Consider the following 23,756-nt stretch of genomic DNA (forward strand, 5'->3'; position numbering starts at 1 on the left):
AGCCCTCGTTAGCCGAGCGCTCAGCGCCGCCCGCCGGTCGAGCGCCTAAGCCGCTCCGCGTGCCGCCCCGCCCCCCAGCCGGCGTCCAATCGGCACCCGCCGCCGCGCTGGCCGGTCCAATCCGCGCCCGCCGCTGCGTGGGCCCTGCGCCGCCATTGGCCGGGAGGCGGGGCGACGCGGAAGCGCGCCGACTCGACCGTGCTCACCGAGCCGGCCAGGTGAGCCGCTCCCAGGTGGACCGCCCCCGGCTTGGGAACCGGCCGCCTCCGGCCCGGATTTTCGCTGGTTGAGAACGTAAAGCTACCCCATCACAACTTCACGATCCACCCACAGCCCCAACCCGGCCGGCGCCCCTACGTTCCCCACACGCTCCCAAACAGGCCTGTCCTGCAACATCCCTGGGCGACCTGCATTACAATGGGGAGGTGGGCTGTTTGCATCCTGAGCTTTCCGGGACACATACCTATTGGGTGCTGCCTAAGTCCTGTGCCCGCTGAGCCAGTGCCCAATAGGGGAGGCCTGTTTCCCAAAAATGGGGGTGCAGTCTACCGTCAATAGGGGGATATTTGGGGTCCTCACACCCAGTGCTCAGCTTATCCAGAATCCCAGCGCCATGACCCTGACAACTTTGCCTTCCTTCCAAGATAAATATTCCCTGTGTGCTCCTTGCTGGGTGGTAAGCATTGAGGATTAAGTGCCACACACCATTAGCAAAACTCTACTCTCTTGCTGAGCTGAGGTGAACAAAGCGGTTTTTGGATCTCAGTGAGTACTCAAGTGAAGACCTGCGAGGGCTGCTGCTACAGAGGCAGGACACAAGGGTTAGAGCAGTGCATCTCGAAGAGCTGGCCCTGAAGAAATGGGAGGCAGGCCAAAGCCTTGGGTGGCAGAGAGCTCCCTGTGTGTGCCAGAAACTGGAGGGACCCAGGGATGGGGTCAGAGGAGTTGAAGCCTCACTGTGGAAGGGACTGGCAGGAGCTTGAGGACACTGGGTGAGATGGAGCACGGGAGACTTCGGATTATACGTTGAGGGCAATGAGAAATCACTGGAACCAGGAGAGTATCAACTGAGCCTCAGTAAGAATGTGTTCAAAGGGGCCCACCGCAGTAGCCTAGTGGAAAAAGAACTCACTTTGTACGCACCGGGATCCCCCCACTTCCCTTCCAGCTCCCTGCGTGTGGCCTGGGAAAGCAGTCGAGGACGGCCCAAAGCCTTGGGACCCTGCACCCGTATGAGAGATCCGGGAGAAGCTCCTGGCTCCTGGCTTTGAATCGACTCAGCTCTGACCATTGAGGTTACTTGGGCAGTGAATCAATGGATAAAGATCTTCCTCTGTCTCTCTTTGTATATCTGACTTTTCAATTAAAAAAAAAAAATGTGTTCAAGGAGCTGGTGCTATGGATCAACTGGCTAATCCTCCACCTCCAAGCACTGGGATCCCATATGGGCACTAGTTTGTGTCTCAGCTGCTCCACTTCCCACCCAGCTCCCTGCTTACGGCTTAGTAAAACTGCAGAAGATGGCCCAAAGCCTTGGGACCCTGCACCTGTGGGGGAGACCCGGAGGAAGCACCTGGCTCCTGGCTTCGGATCAGCTGAGCTGCAGCCATTACAGTTCTTTGGGGAGAATGAACCAGTGGATGGAAAATCTTTGTCTCTTCTTCTCTCTCTGTAAAATCTGCCTTTCAAAAGAATGAAAAGAATCTTTAAAAAATAAAATTAAATCTTTTTTAAAAATGTGTTTGATTGAATCAGGGGGACAGGTGAGAGATAAGGCCATGACCCTGGGGGGAATCAGGAAGAGACAGGGGCTGGGGGAGATGAAGCCATTATCACCTCTTGCTCATCGTGCAAATGACAACATGCCCCATCAAGTTAGATCTCCCCTTGATAGGGGCCAGACGCTCATTCCCACCCCACCCAGCCTCGGCACCTCAGGCATCTGACAATACCAGCTTCTCCGAGGCTTGCAGGCCTGCCCAGCACCCCGACCCAGTGCCAGAACCCCACCCACTTCACCAGTGGGCGCACACACGGGGTCTTCTGTCATCGAATGATATTCTCATTCCTCAACCGGCTCTGTTCTGGGCAAGCCATCCAGAAATTGTGGCTGCCAGAAGCATCCTGCCCTAGAACATGCACCTGCTGTCCCAAGGTGGAGTGTTTCTCTTGGTGAATGGAGTGTCTGGAGGTTTATCCATTGGCCCACTTAGCTGGCCACCCAAGGGTGGATCCTGTTTATGCGTGGGCCCACTCAGCTATTCACCGGGGGTAGATTCTTATCTTCTCACAGCCCATGACAAAGGATGAGCTGGTGCCAGCAGCCATGCTGGTAGCATAACTGGAGGTTCTGGACTGGATGGAACACCCTAAGGAGTGGCAGAGACTTCAGAGGATGGGGGTACCACACCTCCCAGGCAAAGGACACTGTGGCTTCCTAACTGGCCAGTCACTGCTCAGCATTCCTAGCTTTCCAGGTTCTTCAGGAGAATTCCCAAACCAAAAACTTACGGGCATCCATTGGTTGATTTTTAAATGTTGGCAAAGAAGTTCAGAAGTTTAAAAAACATCCTGTTAAGCTGCATAAATCTCAAATGTACCGAAAAGTCACAAGTACCATATGAATCTATTCTTTTTCCAGAACTGAGCATACTTTGCTGATAACAATGTTCAATCGCCTGCAACACCCCAGTGTGCATTTCTTTCTCAGCAAGGAATTTTCCTAGAGATCCAAAAAGTCTCATTAATGCAGGAACTTAAACCCAATCTTCACTCTCCTCAAATCCTCTGATCTCATTCAAGGTTGGCCATTTGTCCCAACTAATGTCCTTTGGAGCACGAGGGTCCCATTTAGGATAGCACGTTGCATGTGTTGATCCCAGGTCAAGAGCCACCATTAGCCAGGCACAATTGTCAGCTTTTCCTGGATGCCAGTGATGCGTGTGTGTGTGTGTGTGTGTGTTTTAAGATTTATTTATTTCTGGGCCCGGCGCAGTGGCCTAGCGGTTAAAGTCCTTGCCTTGAATGCCCTGGGATCCCATATGGGCGCCGGTTCTAATCCCGGCAGCTCCACTTCCTATCCAGCTCCCTGCTTGTGGCCTGGGAAAGCAGTCGAGGACGGTCCAAAGCTTTGGGACCCTGCGCCCGTGTGGGAGACCCGGAAGAGGTTCCTGGTTCCCGGCTTCGGATTGGCACAGCACTGGCCGTTGCGGCTCACTTGAGGAGTGAATCATCAGACAGTGGGGGAACAAGGCAGCCCCAGCCTTGGCACAGGGTTTTGAGTATCTGGCCTTTGCAATGTCACGAGAACATACTGGTGTGCCTACCGAATAGCACAGCACCAGCATGTCCCACTTGTGACCAGGCAGCTCGCTCCTGGGAGTCCTGTCCCCACTGGCAGATGTCCCTGGTGCTCTCATCTGATCCGTGTACAGTTCTATACCCTCTCTAGGAGACAGCCCTGGCCAGGACAGAGTCAGGCTCCAGCATGACCGCAGGTGACACACAGAGGAGGCAGCACAAGAGAACATAGCAACTCAAAGATGTCATCCTCACCCCTCAGACATGCTTAAGAGAATAGGAAACTGGGTGTCCCTGGGTTCTGGGGCAGAGGTGGCGTGACCAGGGTCATGAATTCTACTAGTGGGAGGGGGGAGAAAGACAGAGACAAGGCAGTTCCCAAAGCATGTATGAATGACGCTTTGAGAAATGCCATCCTAGAAAAAAAATCTATGGCTAGAAAGGCTTGCAAATGGTGGGAAAATGATTTAAGCATTAGGATACTTCGTTATTTCTTCTACAAAGGACAGCCAGGCTGTGGGGTGGGGGCTTCCAGGTGGGTTAACACTGTGAGAGCTTGCTATCACCTCTGAAGACCCCATCCTCCCCTTGCCTGCTCACCAAAAAGCCCTGTCAGGCGGCTCCTCCTATGCAGACAACAGCAGCACCATGGGTCTCTGCCAATGTAGCAGAAACACAGAGAATGCTAGAAGCCGGAATGTGGGGCTCGTGTCCACAGAGCCCTCTGGGCTCCTCATTGCTCTGGATGCCAAGGAGAGTGTGTGTTGAACCTGTGCACATGACTGCCCACCCTGCCTGTTCCTGCAGGTGCTTGCAGGGGTAAGCCACGGGTCAGTATCCAAGAGAAAATACAACAAGACTGGCGGAAGGACAGTAAATGAAAGCGAACTACAGCAAAGGTAGAACAACTTTGAGTGGTATCTACCTCCTAGCTTAGCGCTTCTAAGACAACAGTTAGGGACTGGTTGTGGTACAGTGAGATAAGCTGCTGTTGGCAACTCCATCCACTGTGTCCCATGTTGGAGTGTCAGTTCAAGTCTCCATTTCTAGTCCAGCTCCCTGTTAATGCTTCTGGAAAAGCAGTGGATGATAGCTCAAGTGTGTGGACCCCTGCCACCCATGTAGGAAACCTGGATGGGGTTCCTGGTTCCTAGCTTTGACATGACCCAGTTCTGGCTGTTGTCATCATTTGGGGAAGATGGTGTAGGGAAGATCTCTCCTTCTCTCTCTCTCTCTCTCTCTCTCTCTCTCTCTCTCTCTCTCTCTCAGCCTTTCAAAGAAAGAGACTCTTTCCAAAACAGTTTTAAAAATTAATCAGGTAACAGTGAGCCTTGTTAAACTAAAAAAACCTGAGAGGGATAAAAATGAAAATCACTCAGAATTGCACTCTCCCACTCCCATCCCACCAGAGATACCCCAATTTGAGTGAAAGGATTTTTATGCTGTTTTTCTCATGCATACTTCTATTTATTATGATTCCTGTTGCTGTTAGAACTGAAACACTAGGGGGGATGCAGGAGAGAGCGTCTTGCTCGGATCCCGACCCCAGCCAACATGTGCTCATGCTGAGCTGGGCCCGGGCCCACCTGGATTCAGGGGCTGCTTCCTTTCCGGTGAGTACACCGAGGGGGGGAGTCTCTGGGACTGGGTGGGTCCGGGGTCACCCACCGCCTTCATTGGGCGGCAGACGGGATAGGGGTGGGGCGCAACCTTGGGCCTGCGGGTTTAAACTTCAGCAGCCAGGAGGCTGCTGGGGGCTGCAGGAGAGAGCGTCTTGCTCAGATCCCGATCCCAGCCAACATGTGCTCATGCTGAGCTGGGCCCGGGCGGGGAGCTCTGGGGTAATGGATGTCCGAATCACTGCTTAGATAGCTCTAGGCTGACCCCACTGTTTCTGGGATCTGAGTCAATCCTAAAGATTCCCAATGCCAGTAACTCTTCCTTTGAAGAACTTCTAATCACTTAATAATGCTGAGCTTTGAGCACCTATCATGCAAAAGATAAGCTCCGGCTTGTCTAACAGGATATTTTTTTACCTGACATGATGATGGTTCAGGAGACTGGTCACATTAGGCAGGGCCATAATATTAACTAGCACTCTAGAACTTTATCCTGGGGTGGATTCTGTGCAGGATGTGTGGGCCACACCCTGTAGAAAGTTTAGCCCCACTGGTAAACCTAAAAGTTTGGTTGGTTATGGACTAAGCTAGGTGTGACCAAGGAGCCTGCCATCAATCACAGGTAAAGGGACCCGCCACAGACTGGACTGGGCAAGGCAGCAGCACCCAAATGTGCATCCTGAATAGGTTGTGTGGTGGGCCGGGCTGCAACATTCACCAGCTCATACAAGGCCAAATGGGAGGCCAGAGTACACTGGACACTGGCTTAAAACCCAATGGCATGTATGTAAACTGGGTCTGGGAGTGGATCAAGTAGAGGAACTTGGGAAGCTCCCCTAGCGAGTCACAGCTCTCGCTGGTGAACACGTGGTCCAGATCTGGGGGTCGGACAAGCAGGGCATAGTAGCTCCAAAATGTGTAAATTGGTAATGGAACGGAATGTACTGGGCAGGACTGAGCAAACCTTTGCCTACAAGCAAAACTAGAAACCAGCATGGAGCACAGGTCATACCGAGCTAGGCTCTTGAACCTACTGGTCCTCAGAGCAACCATGGGCAGGTGCATGATTTACAGCTAGGAACAGGCCCAATCGGGGAGGTAAGGGGACACCCTAACTGGGTTGAGGTTCCCACCAAGGGGTGCATGTGCTGGAATGGGGGCTGCGTTCTATCTAGGAAACAGTTGTAGTCACCCGAGGCACTAGTGTGGGCTGGGATTGGATGCACCAGGCCAGTTCAGACCCCAACATCATATGGTGTCATGGAGAACCAGGGGGTAGATGTAGGACTGACTAGGCTGGGTCTCAATCCCCTACTGAGCCATGTGTGAGCTGTATGTGGTTATGGACGAGCCATGGCCGGGCTGAAACATCCAACAACAAGAACCAGAATGGGGTGAAAGCCAGCCAGGAAAAGCCACTGTTCCTGCTAGGTCAGGAGGTGAACTGAGTAGGGTTGGCTCAAGGACCCCCTGGCATGCGCAAAATCTGGCACTGGGAGGGGTTTTGATGGAGGAGCCTGGGCAACTCCTCTGGCAGGACACAGTCCCTGCAGGTAAGCGCAAGAAGCATGATAGAAAACAGCCCAGAATAGGCCATGGAAAGTTTCCCACTGGCACACATTCGGCATGGGTCAGGAGCAGACCAGGCTGAATCAGTTCATGTCATCCACTGGCAAATCCGATCACCAGAACAGAGTGTGGGATGAGCTGGGTTTGGTCGCGACAAAACAAGCACACATTATGGAATGCCAGGGCGTGGTTGCCTGTACTGGATTTGACTGCAGCACCCAACCAGCACACGTGAGATCCAGGAAGCGAGGGGCAGAACTGGCAGGGGGATTAAGGGGCTGGTCCCCTCGCCGGACAGCTACTCCCACTGGAGAGCTTGGGCTGGGATAGACAGACCAGACTAAGCAAGGCTACAACACCTGTGCGCTGCATGTGGACTAGATCAGGGAAAAGCCAGGCTGGGCTGATTATTCCTGCTGGTGCAAGCATAAATTAGAGTGGGTGAGGGATGTTTGGGCATAGCCGCAGCATCAGCTGGCAGAAGCTGGCACTGGGGACTAATTCTGTCAAGTCAAATCACAGAACCACCTAAAGAGTGCAAAAACCGGGACAGAGAGACCTGGGAGGGAAAAAGTGGGTTCCCCCTTCTTGGGTCACTATTCCCGTGGGAGGGCATGAAAACTAGGACGGGGGCTGGGATGGCTAGATAGAGAGGCACTCAACAACATCCGTGAGGGCTGGATGGTTGAGTTGGTTAGATAGAACTAAGCTTTAATACCCATTGACAAGTACAAGAGCCAAATGGGATGGGGGACAGACTGGTCTTCTGCTACACATACTGGCAAACCAGGGTAGGGGGCGGGCCTGGTGGGGGTTATTGTGGGTCGTCCCGACTAGGCTGCAGCTCCCACTGGTTGATGTAAGGGCCGAACCAGACTGGACTGCAACACCCATTGGTTCCAGTGCAACTCGGGACTGAAAACAGAACCAACCCAGCAACTGAAACCACCAGCTGATCAGGGTGATGGACTGTGCCGGGCCCTGTGCTTGCTAGAACATACAAGAAACTAGTCCGGGAATACCTCAGAGTTTCTTTGGAGATCTCCCCAATCGAACTGCTGGACTCAGAACTCTAACCAAGAAAAGACAGAAGACAGAACAGGTCAATCATTCATCTCAGCTATATGTTGGCAGCGAAATATGGGGCAAACGGAGACTTTATGATGGACCATATCAATCAGTGGACGACCTCATCGAGCGAAACTGGCAGCGATTCATAACTGGAGAACTATTAAAACCACTTGAGCAAATATCTCAGAGCATGCCCCATATCCGGGACTTGGGGTGGGCGGGAAACCGGGTGGGGCTTCTCCCTCAATATCCCCCTTTACCTCAGATACATGATGGAAACAATAGGACATAATAGTATTACCCACTTCCCTATCCCCCTGAACCTTTTTTTTCTTTCTTTAACTGTAATTAACTATGTAAAGATTGTCAACAACAATACAATAAAATAGATTAAAAAAAAAAAAAAGAACTGAAACACTAAGCTGGGGCTTGGAGCTCCAAGACTCCAGGGGCTTGCATGCCTGTCTACTTCTGCAGCCTTGTCTTAGGGGCAGAGTGGGAAACCCAGCCCAAGCAGGGAGGGAGGAGCCGCAGTGGCTGATGTTGAAACGCCATGATGCTCTGGTGCAGGCAAACCTGCCTGAGCAGTGACACCTGCTAATTAAGGCAGGGCATCACTCCCAGTCAGGGCTGGCCCACTTCTGCTCATGGAGAGCAGCTCCAATGTCACCACCTTCTCTCCCCAATCCTGTTTAAAAGATGGCTTCATCTATTTGAAAGGCAGAATTACACACACACACACACACACACACATACACACACCCCTACCATCTGCTGGGCCACTCCCCAAATAACCACAAAAATTGAGTCTGGAATCCCATTCTGGTCTCTCATGTGGCTAACAGGGACTCGGGCACTTGAACCATTATGTGCTGCTTCCCCAGGGGCACAAGCAGGGAGCTGGACAAGAAGTGGGGACAGCCAGGTCTTGAATTGGCACTCATCTGGGATGCTCTCACGACAAGGCAGTGGCTTGGACTGCAGTGTCACAATGCTGACGCCAGAGAGAACAATTTTCCATCTGTTGGTTCACTCTGCAGATGCTCACAGCAGCTGGGACTTGGCCAGCCCAAAGCCTGGAAGCCCATCTGAGTCTCTTGCAAGGAAGCCAGGAATGCCAAGCATTTGGGCTGTAGCTGGTGTCCCCTGAGTAGTAGGAAGCTGGACTGGGAGCATGGAAAAGCCTGGACTCAATCAGGCACTTGGATATGGAGTGCAGGCTTTGCCAGCTGTGACTTTGCCCACCACCCCACCACACCTGCTCCCAGCACAGGAGTAGGTTGACAAACAAGCCAAACACCCAACTCACCCTCCTTCCCATTTTCTGTTTCTGTGCCAAGACTCAAGTACAAGAGCAACCCCCAGCCTTTCAACCCTCTGCCAGGGTCTCCCACCCAGCCCCCACTGACCACAGTCACGGATCCAGCACTGTGGCAGTGCAACGTTGCAGCTGCTTTGTTCTCAGAGGCCTCTTTGAGGCATGACGCCTGCCACCACAATCCCCTGGGAAGACATACTGACAAGAGATGAACAAGCTCTGGGGGGCAGGTGCCCATCCCGGCCCTCGTGGCATTGCTGGGTGACCTCAGGAGAGACGTATCAGCTCTCAGAGACTCGGGGGACCTTTCTACTTTCTACTATTCTTAAAAAATTTTTTTGGGGTGATTCCCAGTTCCAACGAAACTGTATCACATAATACAATGTAATCAATGAATAAAAAAAAATCACAAAAAAATTTTTTTATTGCAAAGTCAGATATATACAGACAGGAGGAGAAGACAGAGAAGAAGGTCTTCCGTCCCCTGATTCACTCCCCAAGTGACTGCAATAGCCACACCTGAGCCCATCCAAAGCCAGGAACCTCTTCCAGGTCTCCCACACGGGTGCAGGGTCCCAAAGCTTTGGGCCATCCTCGGCTGCTTTCCCAGGCCACACGCAGGAAGCTGGATGGGAAGCGGAGCAGCCAGGATTAGAACCAGCGCCCATATGTGATCCTGGAGCTTGCAAGGCAAAGACTTTAGCCACTAGGCTATTGTGCCGGGCCCTCTGTCTTTTTTAAAAAAATATTTAATTTTATTTGTTGAAAAGCAGAGTTTATAAAGAGATAGGAAGAGATCAGAGATCTTTCATGTATTTTTCACACTTCAAAAAGGCTGTCATGATAGAAACTGGGCCAGTCAGGTGGGCAGCAGGGACCCAAGTACCTCGGGCATCATCCACTACCCTCCCTAGCCATATTAGCATGGTGCTGGGTTGGAGGCTGAGCGGCCAGGGCTCTAAGCAGCTCTCTGATATGGGATGAGGGCATAACAAACGGTGGCTTCATCTGCCCTTTCCTCTCCCTTTTTTTTTGGTGGGGTTGAGGGAGACGAGGGATTCAATGTTGAGAAGCTTCTCATTTTTTATACTTTTAAAAATATGTATCAGAAGAGCAGAGTTACAGAGAGAGAGAGAGACAGACAGACACTTTTCATCCTCTGGTCACTCCCCAAATGGCCACAAAAGCCAGCTACGGGTCTAGCTGAAGCCAGGAGCCAGGAATTCCATCCAGCTCTTCCACATAGGTGGCAGGGACCCAAGTCCTCGAGTCATCAGGGACTGCCTTCCCAGTCACATTCCCCGGGAGCTGGTTCAGATGAAGCAAAGGACTCAGATTTGACCCTGAGGCCAATACAGGAATCTGGGATTATGAATAGCAACTTCACTTGCTGCACTACAAGGCCTAGTCCATGTCTTCGGCTCTTAGCTAACATAGATCAAATACCTGCTATGCCCTGGGAGCAGCGGGACAGCAGCAGGGAGGTCTGGGATCCTGGAGCCCTGCCTGACCTGTTCATCTGCTAAAGTTCCTCAAATAACAGCAGCTTCCTGGGCCTCAGGTTAGGCAGTTCTCAAATGGGTAGCACGTCTCACAGGAGCCCCGGACGCAACCAAAGAAAAGATACTTGCGGGGCCTGGCGCAGTGGCCTAGTGGCTAAAGTCCTTGCCTTGAATGCACCCTGAGATCCCATATGGACGCCGGTTCTAATCCTAGCAGCTCCACTTCCCATCCAGCTCCTTGCTTTTGTGGCCTGGGAAAGCAGTTGAGGATGGTCCAAAGCCTTGGGACCCTGCACCCTCTTGGGAGACCTGGAGGAAGTTCCTGGCTCCTGGCTTTGGATTGGCGCAACTCCAGCCGTTGCAGTCACTTGGGGAGTGAACCATCGGATGGAAGATCTTCCTCTTTGTCTCTCCTCCTCTATATCTAACTTTGCAATAAAAATAAATAAATCTAAAAAAAAGATATGGGAAGATAAGAGAGAGGACGCAGAGTTCTGTGTTTGCTGTGTTATGGAAGAGTTGGCCATAGTCACACATGTAGTAGGTGTGTGTTAGAAAGCGAACTCAGAGAAGGAATGCTCTCGAGGACTTGGAAAGCTGCCTGTATCCACTGTGCCAGGGGTCAGCCTTGGCTGCACACTGACACACTGGGGGAAACACTGGGGAAACGCGGGGACTCTGAGAACCTGGAGGGATTGGTCTGGGGGGAGAGAAAGAGAGAGATACCATACGTTGCTTCACTCCACAGCAGTGAGGGTTGTGCCAGGCTGAAGCCAGGAGCCTGGAACTCTCTCTCTGGGTTTCCCCAAGGGTGGCAGGGATCCCTCTGTTTGAGCCATCATTGCCTGCTGCCTTCCAGGGCGCACATTAGCAGGAAGCTGGAATCTGGGGGTAGATCACCACTCTGCCAAACACCCCACGCCACCTGGATTTTACCCGGGTGACGCCCACGCAAAACCATTATTTGAGAGCCAATGGCTTATGTCCCCTCTCCCCCCCCCCGCCCCCTTTACCTTTACTCCCTCCGGTGACCACCACCCTGAAGTTTGGGGGCGAGTGTCTTTCCTTTTCTCCATCCTTGGCTGTTTCAAGGACATGAACCGTTGGCGGTTTGGTCTCCCGCCCTCCACGAGAGGGCATCAGAGCCGAAACAGTCTTTTCCTTCTCTGAGCGTCCGGCGTCGCGCTGGAGGAGGCTTGGCCCTTGCGGCGCTCCGTCGTGAGGCCCGTTGCCGGGACAACGGACAGGCGGAAAACGGCCGGCGTTAGTGTCGCGCTGTTCAGCTGGGGCGCAGCCGAACTGTCCCCGGCCCGCTTGGGGCGTGCAGGAGCTCGGGTCACGGGACTCCCCGGGAACTGTAGGGACGCGGAAAAACGTGAGTCTGGCGGCGAGGCTCCGCTGGGAGCCGGCATTCATGGGGCCGAGATCCGCTGCAGCCCTGTCCGAGCGGCCCCGCGCTGGGCGGGAAAGCCGCGCGGGAACCCCGGGGGACTCGAGCTCAGGGCGCTGGGGAGGGGAGGGGTGCGGGCAGTGGGGTCCTCGCCCTGCATCTGACGCTCTGCACTGTGACCTGTTGGTGAGATGTAGATGATGTTGAGGCTGAGAGAGGGATGCCCCTTGTTCCAGGAGCAGCCTAGCTGAATGGTGTCCGTGGCGGGACTCAAATCTTAAGGTTTGAACTTATGCGCTGACTGCTTTCCATCCAGGACAGGAAGGACGTAAGTTCATCCTGCCACACTCCCGTGCGGGACAGAGGTCACAGGCTGGCCACTGGGGGGGTTGCATTTGCCCCCCTTAGATGCACATGACTTGCCTCGGCATTGGGAGGAGGCTCCATCCGAGATTCTGAGCACCGATCCGCATTCATTCGCTCATTCCCCAGCCGGGGCAGCTTTTACTAGAGGGGGATGGTGGCCTGGAGTGGCCTGTGTTCTGCTTTGCAGGCCCCCGCCGTATCCCCCAGGTTCATCTGAGACCCTTGATAGTCCCATTCCTCTTCGCAGGAGTCTGCTAGCCCAGCGGACTTCTGGAGTGAGCCCTGGATGGGCCACCTGAGCAGGGCTTGAAGCTCCTATCACACAGCCTCTTGGGGTGAGCAGATCACTTCACCTCTTTGAACTTGGGTTGTGTCATCTGCAAAACAAACACGGGTGACTGTAAGCATGGAAAAAGGCGTGTTCCCTAAGGGGTTGTTCCTGCTAGTCTGTACAGAGCATTCAAGCCCCCAGTGTGCCCGAGGTGGCATTGTCTGGTCAGTCCCTGAGAGTGGCTGGTCTGCAGCCAGGTGCAGGCCAGGTTTGTTTAGACTGACTTGTAGCCCTGGTGGCAAAGTCCTTTAAACAGGTGTTTAAGTTGTTTTTCTTTTAGTAAGGTGTGGAGTGGGACCCAGAAGGGTATTTCTGGTTTTCTTTTCCTTTGAGCTGTACCAGGGGATGTCTGTGTGTAGCTCAGGAATGAGGATGACTCATTAAAGGGGTGAGGCTACATCTGTCAGGGGCTGCTGGGGCTGGCACTCCCCTCATTTTCCTGCCATCATCGCTGGTCCTTTCAGATGGCCCTCCCGACACTGCCCTCCCGCTGGTGCAGCCGGAGGCCCCTGGATCAGCAGGCTGCCTGGCAGCGGCAGCGGGAGCAGGAGGCGCGGCTTCGGCAGCAGTGGGACCAGAACAGCCACTACTTCAGGACATCCGACATCCGCACCTCCAAACAGGCCGAATGGAGCTCCAGTACCTCCTACCTGCGCAGGTAAGGGCACGGTGAGCAAGTCAGCACCCGTGCCGGGGCGGGGGTTACCTGCATACCGTTTTTCTCCAGCTGAAGGTGGGATGGAGACCATCAGGGCAGTGATGGAGATAAAGTGAGCCCTGAACCTGCAGGGAGTCACGAGTTCCCAGTTTGGTGCGTCTCCTGCCCCATGTATTTTCCCTTTAGTGCCCAAACACACACACACAGAACCAGTTTTAGAGAAACTCCTAAGCAGGTGGACCTGACAAGCCAAGGCCCTGGGGCCAGCCAGGCCTAAATGGAAGACCTGTTGGGGTCAGATGGGTAACCCTCGATTCCCTCATCAGGCAAGTGGGGGCTAAAACAGAACCTACCTTGTGAGACTTACACGATGAGTAATAAACCACACCCACCTCTGTAGGAACAGGCACATGGGAATTGCTCAAAAACCCTTAGCTGTCATGGGTATCACATGCATACTTAAGCCCACTAGACATTCTTTCTTTGTAAAAGTAAGACTTTCTACTCTGCATATTCTTGCACAACCTTCCTCCTTCCCTCTGGTGAGGAATGCCTTCCTGTGTCGCCACATGCGTCCTCCTCAGCATCTCGTAGCCTCACCTAGCAGAGCTGTGACTGAAGCAGGATCGGCTGACTGCGGGCTACTTCTCACACAGCATGCACGCCTACCAGCGAGAGAAGATGAAGGAGGAGAAGAAGAGGAGTCTGGAAGCCCGCCGGGAGAGGCTCCGGCAGCTGATGCTGGAGGAGCAGGACCTGCTGGCCCGAGAGCTGGAGGAGCTGCGGCTGAGCATGAACCTGCGGGAAAACAGAATCCGCGAGCGGCACGGGAACCTGAGGTCCGCCAGGGAAGAGCAGAGGAAGCTGGTAACATGTCACGGAGCTTTAGGAGGCTGTGGGGCAGGAGGGTGCCCTTCTCAGAAATGGTTATCACAGGAGGGCACACATGGGGGTCAGTCCAGTGCGGTTGGGTATAACAGGACTCCCCCCTTGCATCTGAGCTGCTGGGGCTGCGGACTCACTCTGCATTGTTGACCCCTCCCCTCCCTTCTGTCACCATCACTGAGTCCCCTTGTCACTGCCATCAAGGTCTGCCCAAAGTCTGGCTCACAGTGTCAAGGGTACAGGGTAGGTGGATGTGGACAGTGGGTGCGGTGACAGCCTGTGGGCCAGGAGCTGTTAGCCCACTGTGCGCCATCCACCCTATCAGTGGGTTTGGACCCTAACATTGTGCCTCTCTGTCTTCTTGATAGATGGCTGAACAACTCCTCTATGAACATTGGAAAAAGAACAACCCCAAACTTCGAGAGGTGAAAATCAGGAGCCTTCTGTGGACGTGTTTAGATGAGATCCCGTCTCCAGTCTGGGTTGTAACTGAGGGAGCCTGCGGGCACCTGCACAGGACCTGTTGTAGCCTGGCCCGAGGGGTCCCTCGCTGTGGTCATCGCACCGTGCTGTGCTATCTACTACCTGGCACATGGGACAACACCTCCCTCCTGGGCAGATGGGCAGGGGAAAGTGCACCCAGCTCACTCAGAGGCCAGGGATGGGTCCCAGAGACACTGCAGGCTGTTTTTCTGTCAATCTGCTGGGCTTCCTGCTCAACCCCAAGGCACTGGGGAAGCACTTCTGCGACTTGAACCCACTTCTCCAGAAGGGTGTAGTAGCACCTGCTCCCTTGGTTTCCATATTGTACTGTGTTCATGCTGAGTATCAAGTCCATTGTTGCTCCCTTTCTGGACCGCCAGGCCCCTGCTGAGTCCTAACAAGGAAAATGACGGCCATATGCCAGCAGGTGGTGCAGGAGGCAGCATCCAGTGAACCCATGAGCAAGCCGTCTGTTCCTTCTCATCCTAGATTGAGCTCGACCTTCACAGGAAACATGTGGTAGACTCGTGGGAGATACAGAAAGAAGAGAAAAAACAGGTATGGCTCCCAGCTCGGGAAGAAGGCCACCTGTGATGGTGCCAGTCTGTCTCTGTGTCTCTGAATTTTCCAGTGTTAGGGACTCCAGTTGTGCAGCAGACCCCGTTTACCTGACATCTGGGAAAACTGATGCTTGCCCATACATGGCCTGGGATCCTTTGTGATCATTCCCCAGGGCAGACTAAGTTTGGGTGACCACCGGGGCTGGAAGGTGGGAGCTGGAACAGGCAGCCTTCAGGGTGTCTTTGTTGTCGGCATTCTCTCTTGATGAAATCCATCTCATAAACTCTTGTTGCTGGCCTATGGCAGCACCACTAGGGACAAGAAGCCACCTTCCAGGCTTTGGCTCTGGCTTCATTTTAGAAAGTATTTGGGTGACCAGGGTGGGGGCGGGCACTGGGTGTTGTCAAGTCCCCCTGCTTGTGTGCCGGGCACCTTCCCAGCCTTGTCTCTGAGGGCAGTATCAGACCTGCAGCTTCCACAGAGGGAACTGAGTTCAAGGAGCCGTGCCCCGACCCAGGGTCTCGCTGCTGACACGAGGCAGAGCCTGTGGGGGTCCCTGTGGCCCACTGAGTGGTGGCAGGAAATGGGACTCGCCAGCTGTGAGTAGTAACAAGGGCCAACCTCCCGGGTGCCTTTGGCTCCTTGCAGCAAGAGGCCAGCAGAGAGCAAGAAAACAAACGGTGTGAAAATGAGTACGAAACGGCCCGGAGGGAAGCGATGGAGCGGATGAAAGCAGAACAGGAGAGGAGGCAGCTGGAAGACAAACTCCAGGCTGAGGCGCTGCTCCAGCAGATGGAGGAGCTGAAGCTGAAGGAGCTGGAGGTGAGCCAGGGCTCCCTCCTTCCCGGTCCTGCAGGGCTGCCCCTCTGCAGCTGCCCATTAGGGTGAGGCAAGCCCTCCCTGGAGAGTGCCTGCAGCCCATACTGGAGTGTCTGGAATCCAATCCCAGCAACACATTATGAGCGTTTGGGGAGAGAATCGTTGGATTTCAATCTATCCCTCTCTGCTTTCCCCTTCTTCCTTCTCTGTCCTCCCAGTGGAGAATAAAAAGAAATGAGCAAACTTGAAAAAATAAAAACCCTGTATGCGGGCATTTGGCCTAGGGGCTAAGATGCCTTGCCCCACCTCAGGGTGCCTGAATTTGGTCCCCGTGCCTGACAGCTCAAGTGCTTTTCTCCCCACCACCCATGTGGGAAGGAGACCCTGATTGGGGTCCTGCCTCCTGGCCCTGTCCTGACCCAGCCCTGGCTCTTGTGAACATGTGGGGGATGAACCGGTAGATTGGAGTGTTCTTTCTGTCTCTACCTTTCAAGCAGAAAACAAAACCAAAACCCCTCTGAAAAGTGATTATAGTGGGAAGGACAGTGGTTTTAAGAAAGCTGAGCAAACAGCAACAGCCAGGGTCTGCCCTCTTCCACTTGTACTCATGTCTGTGTTGTGCTGAGGCTGTAGAATGTTGATGATCCTGAGACAAGCCATCCTCTCAGGCACGGCACTGGGTGGGAACAGGGGTTTCTCAGGACTCGGGCAGTGGGGGGGTCTGAGGGCTTTGGTCTGCTGGGGACGCTGAGCTCAGTTTGCCTGCGAGGGCTGTACCTTCTCTGTGCCCCTTTGTCCTCACATCCCTTCTCTTCCTCCGCCAGGTCTGAATGACTCAGTAACTCAGAGCTCCGTGCCCAGTGCACGTCTCCAGGCACCAAGCACTGTACTGGGCGCTAGAGTTAGAGCCCGAGCAAGCCTGCGCTCCCAGCCTTGTGGAAGGAGCTGTGTCAGGGCGGGGGATGATGTTGAAGTGCAGACCAGTCCAGCGTCCCCTGAGAGCTCAGAGCATGGAGTTGTTCCTTGTTGCAGGCCTGGGAGGGGCTCTTGCAAAGGGTGGCTCAGCTCACATGGGATGAATGCAGAAGTGAAGCTGGGCTCTGGGAAGGGTCTCCTGGCTACCCATCATGAGGGCAGCTGGCTGGAGACGGAGATGGAGAGTAAAGGGAGGTCTGATGCCTGCCGGCTCAGTCGGGTCCCTAACCCTGTCACCACAGGCGAGCAAGCTGAAGAAGGAACAGGAGAACCTGCTGAAGCAGCGCTGGGAGCTGGAGAGGCTGGAGGAGGAGAGGAAGCAGATGGCGGCCTTCCGGCAGAAGGCAGAGCTGGGGTGCGTGCATGCCTTGCCACCTCCCCTGGCACTGGCGCCCTGACACCAGGAAGGGCACAGCTTGTAGCGAGTGTTTCCAGGTCCCGATGAATTCTTCCCATGACACTACAGGTGACCCACACGTTTTTTGCTTTTTTAGGCGCTTTCTGCGGCATCAGTACAACGCCCAGCTCAATAGGCGCGCCCAGCAGATCCAGGAGGAACTGGTGAGTGTGATGGGAGCAGTGTGCTTTGCACTCTGGAAGAAATCTCTGCCGCACACAGTGTGTGCGTGCTGTTGGGAAAAGGGGCGGGAGGTGGCATCCAAGGATACAGGCCTTCAATTTGGAGGTGAACGAGCCCTTGGACCTCGGGTGCAGTGCAGAGCCTGGACTGTGCACTCCACAGAAGTGCAGACAGTAGATTGTAAGTGTCCTTGCCACCACAAAGCCCCTTTGAGGTGATGCATGTGTTCATTAGCGTGATCATAGCCATCCAACAAAACAGGCAGGCACATGGCTCAGCGGTTAGCATACTTGTCTCCCAAATCGGATGCATGCCTTGGGAGGCAGCAGGTGCAAACGCAAGGACTCGGGTCCCTGCTACTCACATACGGAGGCCTGAATTGGGTTCTGGGCTCCTAGCTTTGGCCTGGCCAAGCCCTGGGTATTGCAAGCATTTTCCAGAGTGGAGGTGGTGGTATTTTTTCATGTAACTGAAGTTGCACACCTTAGCCACCTACATTCACTCATGGGGAAGCTCAGCTCCCCTGAAAGGTGAGTGTACCTGCTTGAGTACATTCTTAATAGCCACTCAGGTGCTCCTGTGAAGTGCTTTGATGAGCCGCCTCATTGGAACTGGAAAACGAGCAAATCGGGGCTCCCTATAACCCCTGGCTGCTGTGGTCAAGTGCTGACCCCTTGGAGGCTGCGCCCCTGGGAGCCCAGTGTGCAGCTTTCTCCCTTCACTCTTCCCAGTGTTCCCTCATCCACGGGAAAGCCCAACCCTCTCATGACCCTACAGCAAGTGCTTCTTACATTTGTGCTGCAGAGTCAATTCTCTTTGGAGCGGAACTGCTGCCCAGCTGTGTCGCACAAAGCTGTGCTGTAAGACACAGCCGAGGGCTTGTGGTGCTGTAGCGGTCTCCCTTTCCTCATGGGAAAGCTCCGAGCTGAGCTTGTCTAAACCATCCCTCACCCCTGCTATGATACGCTGTGTGGGGGAGAGCTGGGGGAGATCCTCTGTAGGCTGCAGGTACTGAAGGGCTCTGTCCAGCCCGCCCATTGCTTCTTCCAGGAGGCAGACAAGCAGATCCTGCAGGCGCTCCTGGAGAAGGAGGATGAGGACCAGCGTGTGCAGCTGGCCAGGCGCGAGCAGGCCATGGCCGACGTGGCCTGGATGAAGCAGGTCATCGAGGAACAGCTGCAGCTAGAGAGAGCGCGGGAGGCAGAGCTGCAGATGTTGCTGAGGTGAGAGGTGGCGGCAGTCAGGTTGGGACACCCTGGGCCCCCACTCGGTACCCTCAAGTGCCCTTCACGTCCCTCTGGCTATTGCAGCATCTGACCTGGTTCCTTTGGGCCTGGAAGTCACAATGGGTTAGGGTACCGCTGTGCTGATGCAAAGTCTTAACGATTTGAAGGGAAAATGCTCTGAGTTCTGGAGAAGTCCTTTGGATCAATAAAATCGGGTCTTGAACACCTAAGCCATAGACAGAAATAACAACTGACAGGTGGCTCACTCTGAGCACTTCCTACATGGTAAGGCTGGCCTTCCCAGTCCCCGAGGGGGGATACAGGCCCTCCAGGGTGAGGTGGCCATGACCCTAGCGCACAGCCATGGCTCAGGCCCAGGCCAGCACTTTCCTCCAGTCTGGGTCCTGCTGGTCTCGGGCACCTCGGTGGCTACTGTGGGAGCTGCCTCCAGCGCTTTAAGGAGATGAGGTATAAAAACAGGTGGCTTCAGACAATTCCAGGAAGGCCAGCCATCACTGTCATCTTTCCAGAGTTTGAGGGGAAGAGCTGACGGAAGCTCGGCCTCACTGAGGGTTGTTGGCTTGTTTGCTCGCTCTCTTTTTTAAAAATGATTATTTATTTTTATTGGAAAGGCAAATATGCAGATGTAAAGAGAGGAGGAGAGACAGAGAGGAAGATCTTCCATCCGATCACTCACTCCCCAAGTGGCTGCAACAGCTGGAGCTGAGCCAATCTGAAGCCAGGAGACTGGAACCTCTTCCGGGTCTCCCACGTGGGTGCAGGGACCCAAGGCTTTGGGCCGTCCTTGACTGCTTTCTCAGACCACAGGCAGGGAGCTAGATGGGAAGAGGGGCCGCCAGGATTAGAACCGACGCCTATATGGGATCTCGGTGTGTTCAAGGCGAGGACTTTAGCCACTAGGCTATTGTGCCAGGTGCTCTTTTTGCTCTTGATTCACTGCCAGCCAAGAGCAGTAGTCAGGAACCTCTGTCGTCTGTTTTCTGTTTCTCAGGGAGGAGGCCAAGGAGATGTGGGAAAAGAGAGAGGCCCAGTGGGCTCGAGAGCGCAGCGCACGTGACAGGCTCATGAGTGAGGTAACCCAGCCCCGTCCACCAGCTGGGGGCCAGGCCTCGGGTCCACAGTGGCACGCTGACCCCACCAGAACCACCAGGAGCAATCTCAGCTTATTCCCATTGGGCTTTAAAAACCCGTTGAGCAGTGCGGAGGCAACGGGGCCTTGGTGTTGGCGTAGCCATTGGCAGGTTTCCTTCTACTCCCATCTCCATGTGTCATAGTGCCTCATGCCATGCCCTTTGGTGGCAGCATTTGCACATGCCGCCCTGTTTCTGTGGATGCCCTTTTAGTGGTAGGATCATATTTTAACAGGGAATTCTCGTGAGACCCTAGTGTGCCTTTCTATGGCCGTATTGGATATTCTGGGTCGTTCTGATTTTTGAGCCATTGTAAGAAATGCTGCCACAAGCATTTTGGGCTTTTCCACATTGCTGATTTCTTTCTTGGCATAGAGGGCCAGACACAGGCCAGACAGCTCTGCTGTCCCGTGACCTGGGTGGTGTATTGAAAGCTCTCTTCAAAGTGGCTTAAGGCAAAAAGTCACGTGTGTCCGTTAGCGGGTTGTGTTCTGGAATCTATAGGAGATGGGGTCCCAGCTGGTGCTTTCTCATTCTTGTGGACACCAGGTGTCCCCCAGTGGCTTCTGACTGTTCCCACTTCATCTGTCCTCCTGGCTGTGGCTGCTGTGCTCATCACCTCCCAAAGGTGTGACTGTTGGGCAGCTCAGGTGGCTTCTCGCTGCCCTGATGCCCAAGTCTGCCCGAGGCTGGTATGGGACAACGCTGCTGTAGAGCTACATGTCACAGCATGCTCTGCTGCCTCGAGTGGCAGATTTCACCCAAACTCTCCCTGTGGTCCTCTGTGTGGATTTTGGTCTCCTTGGGACCCACTGTTGGGGAGTGAGGCTTGGCTTGTCTCTGTAGGGATTCTCTGCCCCTAACCACTCCCAGCTGCAGCTCCACAGAGACCCAGCCTAATCCTCAGCCTCAGGTCTAAAACCACCACCACAGGGCAGCAAGGTGCCACCACAGGGTTCAGTCAGCATCAACCACATCTGCCAGGACACCAGAGATCGTCCCTGCCCCTGTCACTTGGCCAAGGCTTATGGACGGGCCTCTGATCTCAAGTCTGCTTTCCTTCCTACGGAGGTTAGGTCCTAGCGGGGAGACAACAGCAAATACAAGAAAAGATTGAACAAAACCGACGTGCACAAGAGGAATCCTTGAAACACAGGGAGCAGCTCATTCGCAGTCTCGAGGAGGCCAGAGAGTCAGCCCGCCGTGAACAGGAACAGAGCAAAGAACTGAAGTCGGTCAGGAAGCAGGAGCTGGAAGCCCAGGTAGGGCCGAGTCCAGGGGCGGGAGGCAGCCTCTGGATGGGTGACATCGTGTTCTTGCATTATCGTAGGATAGGACTGAGTGCCTGGGCACTTGTTTACACAGATCACACCTGACAGGGGCGTAACACATCCATCCCCTGTTAACTGCAGCTGAAGTCCTGATGCTTGTGGCTGTGGTGCATGTCCCACACAGGGTCCCATGTCTCTGGTGGGTGTGAGGCTGACCTGACCATCAGCATCTGCAGGCAGGTGGAACCCTGGGCCAAGGGTCTTTATTTAATTCCATGACCTGACATGGAACACAGAGTATTCTTCTGAATACATGGTTATATGCCATACTTTGTAGAAGACCCAAGTAACCTTCCTGTGCCTGGCACTCACTGTCCCTGTGACTTAGCTCTGTCCTCCAGCCCAGCTGGCACCGCATGCTTTCTCTGTTTGGGGAGGCAGGGTTGTGCTCTGGGGGCCTTGTCTCAGGGTGACTTTGCTCTTGGGGGCCAGGTGGCAGAGCGCCAGCTGCGGGCGTGGGAAGCCAACCAGCAGGAGGAGGAGGAGGAAGAGGAGGCCAGGCAGGCAGAGCAGCTCTGTGACACCTTACTGCGGCAGGAGGCCAAGATGATGGCCGAGCATGGCTACCGGCCCAAGGTAGGAGTCCGCGGGTGACGCCAGGCCTGTTCCAGAGCCCTGTACTCAACTGTGCCATCCAGCTCTCCTGGCTTCTTGCTGGCTTCTGTCCTCTTTGGTTTCCCCTCTTCCTGACCAGTAGGGACCCTTGACTCAGGGTCTGTGTCTTTGCATGGCTGGGTCTAAAAGAGCCTTCGTGCTTTCTATTCCGGCTCTTGCTGCTGCAGCCCAAACCCTGATTGCCTGCTGCCAAGCTGTGTGCCTGTCCACCCTGTTTGGGGACCAAGAACAATGTGATGAGAGTGGTGACCACAGCTGGGAAGAGGTGACAGAGCAGGGGGTCCAGCTCCTGACTGCAGCGACAGAAAAGCCAGGCAACCAAGACACCCACTTACCTCCCTCTTCCCCGTGGGTCTCGTTTCCCTGTCTCTAGAGGTACTTGAGTGGCGCCCCTGTGCAGACCACCACAGGGGGCACAGAGAAGCTAATAAGGCCGTTACAGTGTCCCAGGAGCCAACAGGTAAGGCACTGTGTGCTGAAGGTCCCAGCAGGCAGGCATCCCATCCTCCTTTACCCAGGGCCCCTGTGGCCACCTGGTGCCCCAAGATGCTGCCATTCATGGGAAATGAGCTGTGAGAGAAGGAGGCTAGCTGCTTTGTGGTCAGGTCACGCTGAAGCCAAGTAGACCAAGATGAGAGTCGGGGAGTCGACCCCCAATCACTGCAATGGAGGGGCAGGGAGCAGCACTGCCCCGGCTTGCCTGGCTCTGGACCTCGAGCATCTTGGCAAGATCAGACCTTCCAGAGGGTACGGGAAATATGTTAAGGCTGGCGCTTCCACATGTCACAGAGTGGCTTTACTGCGCAAGGTGGGGCAGAGCTTTTCTAGCTGTACGTGAAAGTGGCTGTGTCGGTCACGCCTTCACTCTTAGTGGAGCTCATCTTCCACTGCCCCAGGGACTGCCCATCTCATCAGTCTGGTTCTTTGTTTTCTCAGCCTCACGGACATCCCAGAATTGCTTGGGACTGACGTGGTTGGTACCAGATGCTCAGAGACGCACAAGGATCCTGAAGACCTCAAAACAAAGGCGCTGGGCAGGTGGCCCGGGTGCTGTCATCATCGGGCTCGGCCCTGCCTGTGCACGGGGCAGTCAGTGTTGGCCGCATCAGGGTCGCAGCAAACATGGGACATGGGGATGTGCCTGCAGTGGTAGCCAATATTCTTGTCACAATGCTTATAAATACTGTAAGATTTCCCAGTCCACACGAAGATCTGTACGTCGTATTCCATGACCAGGGTGGTGGTTTCCTGGTAGCTCACCGTTGGCTGTCACCCTTGGTGATGTATGCGGCCAGAATGTATTCTGAAAATAGTCTTGTAGGGCTTCAGTACAGTTTATTTCAGGGCTTAGAATTTTAGGTGTTCCCAAAGGACCAAATCTTTTGTATTCTGGATGAAAAAAAAAAAAAAAAAACCCAAAAACTGGGTACAAAACAGAATCCTGGAACAGTCTGATGTGATCCAAGGATGCTTTCTGGAAAGGTGGTGAGCGATATATCTTTCCTTCTTCAGAAATATTTCAGGAAGCCTTTCCCTGGAACTGTGTCGCGGGCAGTGACCTAACCTGGAAGGCAGTTCCATGACCCGTGAGCATGACCCTCGCAGCCTCTAGTGCCTGGGGAAGGTTGTGGCTCTGAGCAGCTTCCAGGGACTTCGGAGCCCAAAGGAAGGAGCACTGAATCATAAGAAATGAGATCGAATTCCAAAACACCCCCTGACTGGAAATGTCTCTCCCACCACTGTATCAGTGTGACATAGTTCTAGATGAATGCCTAGAAATGGCTACAAGTTCCTTGCTGCAATAATCGTATTTTTGACTTGTTTTTTGGTTTGTTTGTTTTTATACTCTTCCTCTGAGGTTTCAGTTTTCAGTGCTTTATAGTCAAGATCACACATCTCGGTACATTGCAGATAATTACAGGGTGTTCCGTGGTTATTAAAAAGCAGTTTGCTAAAAATCCTGAGTCCAAGGGCTGTGTTACCTTTCACTTCCATTGTGCTGTAAG

The 23,756-nt window shown here is 54.0% G+C and overlaps 1 protein-coding gene across 2 annotated transcripts; it reads left to right on the forward strand.

Moving 5' to 3' along the window:
- Window positions 1–11,579: 11,579 nt before the first annotated feature.
- TCHP (trichoplein keratin filament binding) lies at window positions 11,580–22,883 on the forward strand. Of its 2 annotated transcripts, none has more exons than XM_004591926.2 (13): window positions 11,580–11,754; window positions 12,931–13,124; window positions 13,781–13,991; window positions 14,378–14,434; window positions 14,982–15,050; window positions 15,702–15,875; window positions 17,090–17,202; window positions 17,342–17,408; window positions 18,478–18,650; window positions 19,666–19,747; window positions 20,881–21,066; window positions 21,568–21,711; window positions 22,687–22,883. In XM_004591926.2, the coding sequence occupies exons 2-13, from the start codon at window positions 12,931–12,933 to the stop codon at window positions 22,717–22,719; spliced, it is 1,503 nt and encodes a 500-aa protein (XP_004591983.2). In that variant the 5' UTR covers window positions 11,580–11,754; the 3' UTR covers window positions 22,720–22,883. The 2 variants fall into 2 exon arrangements, with proteins under 2 accessions (XP_004591983.2, XP_058512638.1); XM_058656655.1 differs by lacking the exon at window positions 11,580–11,754 and adding an exon at window positions 11,894–12,051.
- The last annotated feature ends 873 nt before the right edge of the window (window positions 22,884–23,756 follow it).

The sequence above is a fragment of the Ochotona princeps genome, chromosome 29, assembly GCF_030435755.1.
Source record: "Ochotona princeps isolate mOchPri1 chromosome 29, mOchPri1.hap1, whole genome shotgun sequence".
In the NCBI taxonomy this organism is placed as follows: domain Eukaryota; kingdom Metazoa; phylum Chordata; class Mammalia; order Lagomorpha; family Ochotonidae; genus Ochotona; species Ochotona princeps.

What these genes read in the sequence shown, in the direction of transcription:
- TCHP (XM_004591926.2), top strand. Translation starts at nt 12,931, where the DNA reads ATGGCCCTCCCGACACTGCCCTCCCGCTGGTGCAGCCGGAGGCCCCTG. An exon ending in ACAACCCCAAACTTCGAGAG is followed by an intron (nt 14,435 to 14,981) that starts GTGAAAATCAGG and finishes TTCTCATCCTAG; the next exon opens with ATTGAGCTCGACCTTCACAG. An exon ending in AGCAGGAGCTGGAAGCCCAG is followed by an intron (nt 21,067 to 21,567) that starts GTAGGGCCGAGT and finishes CTTGGGGGCCAG; the next exon opens with GTGGCAGAGCGCCAGCTGCG.